Genomic DNA, 13041 nt, shown 5'->3' with positions numbered 1-13041 from the left:
GAGCAGGGGTACTGCTCAAGAAAAATCCCCAGATCTAGACAATGCCTGGGGTTACTGAAGGTATGTAATTTGTATTTTCATCATTGAGGTGCTGATTTGATGCTGAATCCAGTGCCGGCCATTTGATGGTAGTTCTACGAACACTCATTGAATCAGGACGCATTTGATAGTCAGTTGTACAGCCTTCTGTGATGTAGGCCAGTAGGATCAAATAGTTGATTTGTGTGGTATACTTGTATAAGAATACATTCAGTTGTACTTTAGTGTATTTTGTTATGAATGTAGTGAGGCAGGTTAGGACTGTTTCTCTGGTTTTCATGGCCTTTGCTAACAAGCCAAGCACAATGCTGTGGTATCAAAAGCCACCAAAGGGACCCATCGAATAGAGGTGTGTCTGTAACACTGATTAGGGAAGTTAGGATCTCTTCTCAAACATTCGGTAAGAGGATTTCCGTCCCACCGCAAAGTTGTAAAATGGACTGATAAATCAGAGAGAGACAGATTGATTTTTAAAGTGATAGTTGTGTTGGCCACGCTCTCAGTCTTTACTGAGGCAGGGAATTCATAAATTGGTTTAACTTGAGCTCTGAAATCGAATTGGATATTTTGTGGAGTTGACGGACTATTGTTATTGTGCGACCCCAGGATGACACAGGGTCAAACATATGTTTTGCTGGTCTGTGGAGCCGTGATGGATAGGCCCTAGTTGATAACATTGAAATTATTTACTATTTTATAATTAAATGTTTTGCCCACGTATTTCTTATTTTTGGGCATAGAACTTCATATGAATGTTTGCTGCAGTTCATCAAAGCAGCATCATCAGCATGATGTTCACTTAATTAATGGCATTCTGCCCTGCCGTATTACTTCATTTTTTTCTTGCATCAAAGATGCCAGTACCCAAACAATTTCTGGGTGTGTTCATTAAATGTTTTGCACACCTTTTTCAAATGTATTTTGTTTTGCCCTTTGAAGGCTTCTGGCTTAAGCCAAGTGCAGTTGGTAAGTAGGCTATGTCTAAAACAAACAGAGAATGATGCGTTCTGCACTTTTGTAATGCATAGCAGTCAGAAGCTTCACTCTCACTCAGTGCCACCAAGCTACACTCCTCTTTCATAGGCCACCTGAGACTTTTTTTTTTTTTGGAGTTAATCACCTCTTTGAGACGAGTTGTCCCATCATTGGTCAGGGCATAGGAACTCAACTTCCTTCAAACATTGCAAATCCAGCTAACAATGCTCACAACACCTCGACTTTACATGCAGATGGAGGCGTTGTACACTGCCATATATAAAGCCCTTTGTTTATCATCTGTGGTCGTAATACCACCTCTGTGCACTTATAGCAACTTTGTATATATTCCAGCCACATCGTCAGCTCCTTGACTGCAGTTGAATTGAAGTCCAGTCCTTTGTGATGTTCCCCTTAGAAATGGACTAGCATCAGGTGTATCATGAGTGGTAGCTTCAACTCTACAGAGCTTGGTCCTGCTGCTTTCTTTAAAACCAATTGCTGTTCTCATTTTGAAAACTGACAGAATGAGTGATTGGACTAAACTCGGATGAGTAGCATAGTACGAAGGTGTTCACAGCACCGAAATACCAGAGGTTGTAGGTCTTGGTCTTACCTGCAATTTTCATGTTTTTCTTTAAGATGGAGACTGACAAATCTGCATCTTAATTTTAATTCCTGTAGAATCAACACCTTGCAGGAGTTAAAGCTTACCAAACCTAGAATGACAGCTTTGTTGCACAGAAAAAAACGAAAATTGTCTGCCTTTTGAGTAAACAGTAGTTTACCTGCTGTCTTTTAATGTGGCCCTCATAGATTCTGTTCTATTAGTATGGCAGAAACTATGTGTTTGATGGCACGTGTGGCTGTAGATACACATGCTCTGCATACACATGCCATCTAGTGCTGGGTCTGGATGTGTGCAAGTTGTTTTTCTTTCAAGAAACTTCTCATGTCACAAGGCAGAGTGACTCCTCTCGGTGATATTGTGCATGGGCATCAACTCCATTGTTAGATTGTTTTTTTGCCGCCATTGGGTTTGGACTTTTTTTTTTCCCCCCAGGCTTCAGTTCGTTTTGCATACTGATTACCAAATGTGTTTTTTGTTTGTGTTCCCATCTCCGTCTTGGAAAAATACAAGGAAACAGTCACTCATCAAATCGATGTTTTATACTTGCGGCCTTCAGACCTCACCCTTCTTCTTTCTCATTGGACTCGTCCTAAGATGCTCTGCTAATGGAACGGACTCCATTTCGGTTCTGTCCCAGCTGCCACACAAAATATCCACACACAGACCATCAGGTTTGTAACCTGTCCCTGTCTCCCGACCACGACGGAGAACTGAGAGGCCTGTCTATCTTTTCAATCGAAGATGACAACGTGGGACGCAGAGCTCAGCGAAAGGAGATGCGGCGTAAAGACCTCGGAAACCCCTCAACATATTTGTTCTCCATCACATCAAACAGGAAGAGGAACTGCACAAGGACTCAGCAGCAGAAGAGGAAGCCCTTTCTATCCTGGACTCTGAATCACTCCAAATTAGAGTTCGTTATGCAGGCCCAAGATCTTGGGCCGGGACAGCGTGCAGGGAGTACAAATGCCGCTGTCCAGCTGACTAAAAAACATTCTGTTCCGACCGAAATAATGGCTTCGAGGCTACCACTGCCAACAGGCCATGGAAGGCATGAATATCAGCTAAGGATGCCCCACCCTGGGACCCAACAACGAAAACCACACCTCTGTTGTACTGAGTTGACCAATCTTTGTGCCGAGCCGACCATCAACCTCCTGCTCCTATCAATCCAACTGACAACACTTCGGCCCGACCACCTCAGTACCGAAACACAGTCCAATCTAGGTACAGAAAACTACAGACTCTGGACTGGATCCGATCCTAGAGACTTGCAGAGAAGATCGACCCAAAAGAAAATACACATGCAGCTTTCTACTGGACGCATTATGGCAAAGGCAGTTCAGTCAGTGCCTACTCCATCAAAGCGCCAGCTTAATTTCATTGAGGCCATTGAACTGCCTATACCTCCTAAAAAGACAAAAGAAATCATTGCCACTAGTCCTCTACATCCACCTTTGCCTGCTTCTCCACCATCTCCACTTCCTCCCTCACAACCACCACCACATCACTCTTTTACTGACCTAGGTGATGTTACTCCCCTAGGCTCCCCACAATATTACATAGGTCACCAGGAAGAAGGGGTTAACAAACAGCAGCCACAGATCCATTGGGCACTATTGACCCTCTTGAGGATCCACACCTCTGCCCAGTTAAGCTCTCACCCGCGAATGATGCAGCATCATTCCAAGAACTTATAACTAGGGTGCAGTGACATACCACCAGGTCCCATTGCATAAAGATCATATAAAGGATGACTTTCTTTTTCAGACATTATCTTCTACCACAAGGGCATGTCAACATCTGCCTATGTTAAAAGATGGCACGTCATGCAGAAGAGATGTTTAAAGATCCTGTACATGCATGCATTATAACACCAAGGGTGGACAAGAAATATAATGCTGCACCCTCGGACTAAGGGCCAACTTCCTCCAGATTCTTTAGTAGTATCAATTGCGAGGGAAAGAACTAACTCCCACACATCAGCAGATGCCCCTCCACCTGATAAAGAATCTAAGTTGAGTGATGCATCTTTTTGCAGCACAAGCATCCTGTTATTGGCACATAGCTAATATAATACCAAAGGGCTGTTGGCTATGTATGACAGAGTCCATTGGGAAGAAGGAATTCCTACTGCATCTCCCTGAGGAGTATAGGAAAAAAAAGGTCAGCAGATTGTTCAGGAGGGTAAATTAATCTCCAACAATTCCATTAAATGTGCCCATGACGCAGCAGACACAGTGGCTAGGAGTGTTAATACAAGCATTTTATTACGTAGACTTGGCTAGTTACATATATCTGGCTTTAAGGCAGAAGTGCAACAAACACTTCTAAATGTTCGATTTGACCAGAAACTTTTATTTGGCCCACAAGTGGACCAGACTCTAGAAAAAATTTAAAAAAAGATAATGAAGTTGCCAAGTCTATGGGGGCATTTCAAACTCCCACTCTTCGCAGCTCCTTTCACACTCCATGTACAAACCGGAACCAAAGCAAAATCATCAGATGTCTCCACTTCTTTTATACAGCAGCCTCCCCTTCAAGGGTGTGTATTTTTTTTTTTTTTTTACACAGAGGCACATATAGAGTAAACAGTTGCCACTCCCTCCACCTCTCAGCAATGACTCTTCCCATTCCCCCCGACCATCTAACGCCTGTTGGGGGATGTCTACAACAATTGTTACCACTTGGAAAAACATAACAGCTGTATATTATCCAACATGGTTATTGTCTGCAGCTCATCAAAACACTTCCAAACATCCCACCACGCAAACTCAAACTTTCCATAGAACATTTAACTTTCCTGAAAGAGGAAGTGCAGGCTCTTTCAAAAAGGAGCTATAGAACCTGTGACCGGGCATAGAAGTATACAGTCTATCTGGGGCAGCTCCATTCCCCCACCACCACCACCCCAATACTCCTGCCAGAAGCAGCAGCTGCATACCCTTTAATCGGAAACGATAAACTGTTTATCGTTTTATATTAAAAGGGGAGGACCACAGACTGTAACGAGCACTGAGTGGAGTGCACTGTGCATTCTCCTCAGAGCACATGTTTGGCCCGCCCTCTTGGGCCGATGTGCGCAGTGTGCTCTCCGCAGCCCGCACTGTTGCCGGGCTGGAAAAGCATGCAGAGGCTCCTAGTCTGCCTGGGATCTCCCAGGATTGGCTGCAGGGCAGGCTGTGAGCCTGTGCCTGCTGCAGTCCATTTGAGGACGGAGGAGCGGAGCAGTGCGGCATGGAACTAAGGTAATTTTTTTATTTCTGCCTCCTCCCCTGCCACGCGCCACCTCACCCCTTTTCTCACCCACAAGCCGCCACTGATGTCTATACTCCCTCATTCCCAAAAAAGATTGATCACTTCTACCTATCCTAGATCTGACTGCTAAATCATTACTTTCTTCAACAACTTTTTCATATGGTAATCCTCAAAGATGTGATCCCTCTGTTACAACAGAGCAACTTTGTCTGCACTAGACTTAAAGGATGCCTATTGTCACATTCCAATCCATCCAACTCACCACTAAAACCTCAGGTTCATCATACAGGGTATACATTACTAGTTCAAAGTGCTTCTTTCCGGGGTCACTACAGCACCTTGATTGTTCACGAAATGCCTGGCAGTAGTCACAGCACATCTCTGCAGACAGACCATTCATGTCTTCCCATACCTAACGACTGGCTTATCAAAGTCAGTACGTTTCCAACACACAGACAACTCTTCCTCTCAGTTAGTTGGGGTTCACAATCAACTTATAGATGTCTCACTGTCCCCCTTCACGGATTCAGCCGTACCTAGGGGCTATCAACACACAGCTGGGGTTAGATTATCCAAATTTGGTCAGAATTCAGAACATAACATTAATGAAACAGATTAATCCCAATCAGTGCACAAGTCAGAACAGTTCAGTGACTCCTAGATCTGATGGCAGTAGTACCACGTGCCACACTACATACGAGTCCACTGCAAGAATGTATGGCGACTCGATGGTCGTAGTGGTAGGGTCAGTTCCAAGAGGTAGTGTTGGTAAGCAGCCTCACTTACCGCTCTCTGCAATGGTGAAACCACACAAAACCTATCCAATGATCAGTCATTTCTCTGCTTTGTTCCCCAGATCATTTTCACACCGGACGCATCCCTTACAGATTGGGGTGCTCACTTGCAGAATCTCACAATCCAGGGACTCTAGGATTCCAAACATCAAAGCCTACACATCAACTTGTCAAGGTAGACCAGGGCACACCAAAAAGTAGTCCAGCATAGTTCATCCAAGTGGAAAACTGTTTCTCGTCACATTGACTTTATCAAGATACGATCTGAACCAACGCTTTGGAGCACGGTTAACTACACAATAAGGCTTACCATGGCCATTTATCCAAGATATATACTTCGAAATCATCATTGACCTCATTGGTTTGTCTTTACAGACTCTATTTGCCCCAAGATGGCTTAAATACCGATCTACACATCAATTGTGAATATGTAGATTGTCCTGTACTACTAGACATCTTTTTTGATGACCTAATCTACATTAGCGTTGATAAAGTCAATGTGACAAAACATGTATTGGACCTATTCCTTCTTGATAAGAATAAACTTTATCCTCACCAACTACGTGGCTTTGGACTTTCAGTTGTTTTCCACTTGGATGAACTATGCCGAACTACTTTTTGGTGTGCCCTGGTCTACATTGACAATTATCATTACTGACTATTCTAGTGAGCATTTCTAACATCCTTGGTAGTTGGTTGTTGCACCAGGTTGGCACCCAGCAACACACGACTTAGTCCCAGAATACTGTATACACGATTGGATGTGCGAGCTTATGGCATTTACCACCTCTTGTTTGTTGTATCCTACACATCAACTTGGAGCTTCAAGCCATTCGTATGGCATTGAAAGCTTTTCTAACAGGCAAAGTTGTATTAGGTGTAATTGTCCGGATGGACAACACAACAGCCTTGTTTTATCTACAAACACGGGGCGGGCAAATCCACAGTTATCACGCATGTCTCAAAATTTGGCATTGGGCAATACGTCACAACATTTTAACATATTAGGGGAACACCTCCCAGGCATGGACAGCAGCCTTGCTGACCTTCTCAGGAGGATGTGGCAGCAAGTCCATGAATGAGAACTCCACCCCCTGATTCCTCCTCTCATACATCCACAAATGGGGTTTTCACACACAAAGCTGTTTGCCACTGCAAACAATGCAGAATGCCCAAACTTCACTGCCAGGCACCCACAAGCCCTATCGAAGGGCAATGTTCTATGGATGAACTTGTCAGGGATATTTGCCTCTGCTTTTCCACCTCTCCCTCTTCTTCCATTTGGGGTTTGGAAGCTCCGGTAAACATCTCTCACCCACATTATAGTAGCTCATACTTATGCTCGACAACCATGGTTCACCACTCTACTTGAGCTCAGTAATGCCACACAAGAAGCATTCCCTCAACCCAGGGCTTCTCACTCAGAACCATGGTGAAATCAGGCACCCAAATACAAAGTAACTCAGCTTTACGATTTGGCTCCTGAGGTCATAGAGCTTAGTTATTTCCACCTCCCACAAAGAATGTATGACCATTTTCAAGGAGGCACATAAACCTACAGCCAGAGCGTGTTATGCAGCTAAGTGGAAAATATGTGTTCTACTGCTGTGACAAACACATTGACCCTTTCAGTGCAACTGTTCAATGTATTGTTTGCTACTTAATTCTTTTGCACACCTGTGGTCTATTGTATACTTCAGTAAGGCTGCACTTTGCCGCAGTTGCTGCCTAGCTACAAAACTGCCAATACTTATCAATAAAGTACCAGTAATCAAGGTATTTATGGAAGGGTAATTCCACGCAGGATTTCTCCTGCACCAGTTTGGAATCTAAACATAGTACTCATCAGACTTATGGCCCCACCATTTGAACCTATGCATAACTGGCCCTTGTAGTTTTTATCCTGGAAAGTAGCCTTTTTTTAGTTGCAATCACTTCACTTAGACATGTTAGTGAGCTTCAGGCACTAATCTTGGAAGAAACTTTCTTCCAACTTCACAAAGATAGGGTAGTCCTATGTTCTTAACCAAAATTTCTCCCAAAGGTAGTTTCAGCTTTCCACCTAAATCAATCAGTTGAACTACAAGTCTTCTTTCCACAACCTGATAAACTTGCGGAAAGTGCCCTACATACATTTGACGTAAAAAGAGCATTAATGTATATTGACCAAGCCAATCTATTTCGTAAAAACCAAACAACTTACTGCTTTTTCACCACACACACAGCAGCCTATAACTAAATCTGGCATCTCAAGATGGATAGTCAAATGCATTCAGGCTTGTTTTGCAAAAGCTAAAAACTTTACCTTCGCATCCTGGAGCACATTGTACACGTAAGATGAGAGCATCTGTGGCTTTCCTGGGCAATATACCAATAGCTGGATTTTGCAAAGCAGCTACATTGTCCACTCCCCACACTTTCAATAAACACTGCTATGTGGATGTCTTAGCACAACAGCAACTAAGTGTAGAACAAGCACAGTTATGTACCCTTTTTCAGACCACTCCAACACCTACAGGTTAGCCACCGTTTTCTGGAGAGCACTGCTTTACTGTCTATGCAGAGCATGTGTATCTACAGCTATATGTGCCATTGAACGGATTAAGTTACTTGACCTGTAAGCGTCAGTTCATGGGATGTAGTGCTGTAAATTCACATGCATCCGCCCTCATCCCAATTGAGTCTATTGCAGTATTTTTATTGTAGACATATGCATGGACATCTGTTACAAACACTTATACTGCATTCTCACCTGACTGTCTAACAGTGGAGTTGATGCCCATGTGCAATATCAACGTGAGGAGGAGTCATTTTGCCTCGTGACTCGAAAAGCTTCTTCAGAGAAATACTACTTGTGCATATGCTGCCCCAACACTAGATGGCAGGAGAATGCAGAGCATGTGAATATGAACATATGCTTACAGGGTAGGTAAAATAATCCTTTGCTGCCACACTACCTTAGACAAGCACAGATTGGCGTTATCATGGCCTCAATTTCTTTGAAGAATACACCTAGCAAATTACTGTTGTACCTTCCCAGATAGTAAATTTGGAAAGATGGACTGTATGGGTACCAATGAAGCAGCTATATTGGCACTCATGTAAGTTCATGGGATGCAGTTGTCTAGATTTTCATCGATTGACATCCGTGACAGCTGCAACTCAAACAGAAATACGCAGTACTACAACAGAAGGTAGATTAAAGGAAGATAGCTGCAACAGTGGCAGACAAAAGAAAAAAAAATCAGTGTGTAATCCCTGAATTTTTGATGGCTGTTTGAGTGATATTTCTGTTAGTGAAGGGTCCTTTGGACCATAAAATTCACGTACTACAGCCACTATGCAGAAAGCTTCCACCCGTCCTCTGTACCCTCAAGCTCGCACAAAGGTTGTTAGTTAAGATCATTATTTTGAAGACAAATTCTGTCAAAAGATAGCCCCCTATTCAGTGTTCTAGTAAATGTTGTTCCAGGTATTTCATTCCCAGGAGGGTTTGGGCGTGGAGAGGATTTGTTCGAACCTTGACCTTGCTTACTCAGGAAGCAAAACATTCAAAATGGTAGGGCTTGATCATATCGTGCAGGATACATTGTCATATTGTAATAACACTATCAAAGAATATTCCTTTGATTCAAAATTTGAATGCAGCACTTTAACTAACTTGTTAGGCCTTCCCACAGCCTGGTGTGTTCAGAAGTCTGTACAGATGGAACTGGCTCATCTGTCATTCCCAGCTCTATTGCCTTGTCAAGCCTGGGCTCTCTAACCAAGTAATTCCCCTTGCCTCGGGCCTTGTTTCTGTTTGATGGAAGTCTTTGCTAATAACTTTCCAGTGCATGCAGTTTGGTGCAATTGTGTGCGCTTCAATTCCAAACCTATCTGCATGAAGAAGATACTGAACTTCTAGGGTTTTAACTTAATTATATTTTTCTCACATTTTAGTTGGACTTATTTGTGTGCAGAAGACCAGTCCATGTTTTAAACGTTTTTGTTATTTGTAAAGCTGTATTTGTATAATCGTTTTCTCTTTCTTTTTAGATTCTTGATGAGGATCCCTGGCAAAGATTTTCTTGCTCTGAACCAGTTCCTTCTCTTGTCCGTAGAAATGCTTACTCTGAAAGAAACGTACGTTGCTTTGGGGAGATGAGCAAAAGTGGTACCATGCCTTCCACCTTCTCACTTGAGTCAGACTTGTTTGATAACAGCAAAGCTACACGAACGTATAGCCCTATTAGCTGTGGATTGTCAGTTGGCATCTCGCCTTCTGGTACCATAAACGCTACTGCTGACCCAAAAAGCCTAAAGAATTCTACAGCTGAAGTGGAGCGGACACCAACACGCAGCTTCAAAAGGACGTTGGAAGAGTCCAACTCTGCACCTCTCGTTAAGAAGCCTAAACGCAGTCCCAGCAGAACAAGCACTGAACAATCCAGAAACCTATCAGTCACACCAAAACGAAGAACCTCGGGCAAGCTTATAATGAGGCGCAGCCTAAGGGGGCAGAAGAAATTGGAGAACCCGTTGATACAGCAGCACAGGAAAACTATTTGTGTTTGCTAGGCAGTGGCAATAAAACCACTCTCTTGGTGACATACATTTGGATTTGTTGCGGTCGTCTCAAAACTGTTTTAATGTAGGGAATATTTTACTCTGGTGACATGGAATGAGGTGGGGTGATAAAACATACTCATCAGGTTTATTTGTGTATTATAACTGTGAATTTTATAGACCTAGGGTACATTATTTGTAAAAATGTGTACAAATTTGAACACCTTTTATTGTGTAAATGTCACAATTGAGCTAAACATTTTATTCGTTCTCCATTGCAAATCTTTGCGCTATTTTAGTGTTATACATGAATTTATTAATTCGTATTTGCTTGGCAGCTGAATCTAACGTTTTATTTAAATTATTGAACAGATGATGGGATGTATTTTCATAGTAAAACAAACTAGAAGAATGGAGCTACTGTCGATTTTAAGACCACACCATCTGCATTTAGTTTTTCTCAGCTATGTTCTAATATTCCGGCAAACACAGAAGTTGGGATGTTCAACATTCATAGTAGTTTTTTCCATTTGATACTACAGTTGTCCTTTAATGACCGCTTAGCCATCATGTTTCAGTGGGATTCCCTTTAAGTAAACTGTGGCACGATTACCAAGAAAGATATCTGGATTTAAAGAAAAAAACAGGCCTTTGTTGAGATTAACTCTTCTGCCATTCCCCTCACAAACGGTTTACTTGCAAATATTTTGTGTGAAATTCTGAATTTTGTATTCGAAAGGATATGCACATACATAGCTTTCTTGATCTCTTAACGAAGTCTCACCACCCAACATCTGCATTTAAATAAATGCAAAAAAGGTCACCCTTGTGATGGTGGTTTTCTTTTAATGTTAAAATTAATACTGCATATTTTTTGGCTGCAGAACCTCCCTTAGTATGTTGGGACAGAAATTATAAAAATGTTTTATGCACTGTAGAGTTTAATTTGCGAATCCTTGTTTCTTGCTTACTTGAGGAATCTGCCTGACCATGAGCCACATAATTTTCATTTTGGCCACAATAGACCTCTTAATCTTTAACACTTCTAATATTTCGTTTTCATGAAGAGGCCCATGCCTGAATGTGTTCCCTCTTTTAGGAGGGCTTATTGTTCTCCCTTCACCTAATAGATCCATCCAAAGTAATACATATTTATGCCTGAGATCGAAGAGCATACTGTATGCTTCATCAGAACTTATGGTTCAATAGTCTTGACGAATCACCCATTATGTATATCAAGTGTATATTTTTTCTCTTTTTTTCCCTCCCTCCGTTACTGTGAAAGTGTTTAAACACTTTAGTATAATATACATTAATTTCAAGTGATAGCGGAGGGCTCCCGAGCTTCTCTTTTTCTTTACCCTCGACTTCTTTTTTTTTTTTTTTTTCTTCTTCTAAAAAATGCAAGTAAAATCTGGATTTTGATCTGTCAGTGGGTGAACAGTTTCTGTTTTTTTAGTGCAACATATTTTAATGTCCAAATACCCGGAAAGCCTTTCCTATCACTGCCGTCAATTCACTCATGGAAATCACTGTCTTTTCACATTAGAGATGTCACGAGGGTAGGTACTAATCAGTGTCCTAGGTAGGCATTACGGATTAAGTTAGATTACGTTAAATTGTTAGTGTGGATGAAGCATGAAAACTTGGTGGAAATCAACAGTTCATTGTTACCTCAGTCATACACTTCTGTATACATAGCTTGATGTAAGCATAGCTGGAGTAATGTGCTAGTTGGATCTAAAAATTAATTGTTTAATCTGCCACCAGTCTGTTCCTGCTAATGTCATATTCGTGTTGTCCAGCATCCAGAAGTTAACCAGGGCATTCAAAACATTGGGATTGAAACACATTAACTCTTGGACTTGTGTTTTTTTTATTTATTTTACTTTTATTAGTTTAGAAGCATCACGATCTTGTTTTATTAGATTACAATAGAGACATGGTGCTGCTAATTTTTACCACTATAATTTCTTAAATTATTTTATATTTGAAATAGCATTACGAGTTTGTGGACCTTCTATTAAGTTTGTTCACCTAAATAAAACTGGTAAACTCTTGTTTTTTCTTTCCTCTTCATTGGTCTAAAACTACGAAATGGGTGATTTTTCTCCACTGCTTCCCACTATCTTTTATGCACTTTGGATACCGTCTTTTACAGCTTCAAATGGACTGCAGCCACAGTTTGAGCATACGTCTGTAAAAAGAATAAATGTAACAGAGTGCACTTATTCTGAAGGCAAGCAGGCCCATGGGTCACAAAAAGAAACCTGAAACTGACCTGCTTACTCATTAATTACGTCTTGGAAGAAAACAGGTTTTATTTGCTGGAATTTATCAACATTGAATTTGGCTATCACTGGTTGTTAGTGACAAGTTTCTAGGTCCAGGTCTGGGTCTGTTATCAAAGTGCTAGTTCACAAAATATGCACCATATAACTGGTGACATCAATGTGGTTTGGCCAGCTGAAGTACATCTAGCACATGAACATAAATGAAGTTGTACATTCTTTTTTTTTTTTTTATATGGACAATTTATATGGTGTAAAACTTTGGGCGGCAGAACAGAAAATGTTAAAACAGGGAATTAGGGGCTTAGTATTAGAGAACCATCATGTAAGACTCGCACGTCAAGGCATACTACTGACAGTAACTGGGATTATTTCACATAGTATTGGTTATCTAGAGGCATAACATTACCTAGATATGCTGGGACATCCATAATTCAGGATGAACAGTTCATAAAAGTTTGGAGCTGTTGGCAGAAGGGGAAGGTGAATGGTAAATGGGCTTATA

At 41.6% G+C, this 13041-nt stretch overlaps 1 protein-coding gene across 1 annotated transcript in view; it reads left to right on the top strand.

The window, feature by feature from the left end:
- PPM1D (protein phosphatase, Mg2+/Mn2+ dependent 1D) overlaps window positions 1-12305 on the top strand; it is a 92726-nt gene extending 80421 nt beyond the window's left edge. Inside the window, exon 2 of the mRNA XM_069226457.1 lies at window positions 9736-12305. Coding sequence (XP_069082558.1) covers window positions 9736-10257 — 522 coding nt within the window. The 3' untranslated portion in view covers window positions 10258-12305. The remainder of the gene's footprint in view (window positions 1-9735) is intronic.
- Window positions 12306-13041: the final 736 nt, after the last annotated feature.

This window comes from Pleurodeles waltl, chromosome 3_1 (genome assembly GCF_031143425.1).
Source record: "Pleurodeles waltl isolate 20211129_DDA chromosome 3_1, aPleWal1.hap1.20221129, whole genome shotgun sequence".
Taxonomy (NCBI): domain Eukaryota; kingdom Metazoa; phylum Chordata; class Amphibia; order Caudata; family Salamandridae; genus Pleurodeles; species Pleurodeles waltl.
Note: the sequence above shows the minus strand (reverse complement) of the source record. Positions and strands in the feature narration are given on the sequence as shown.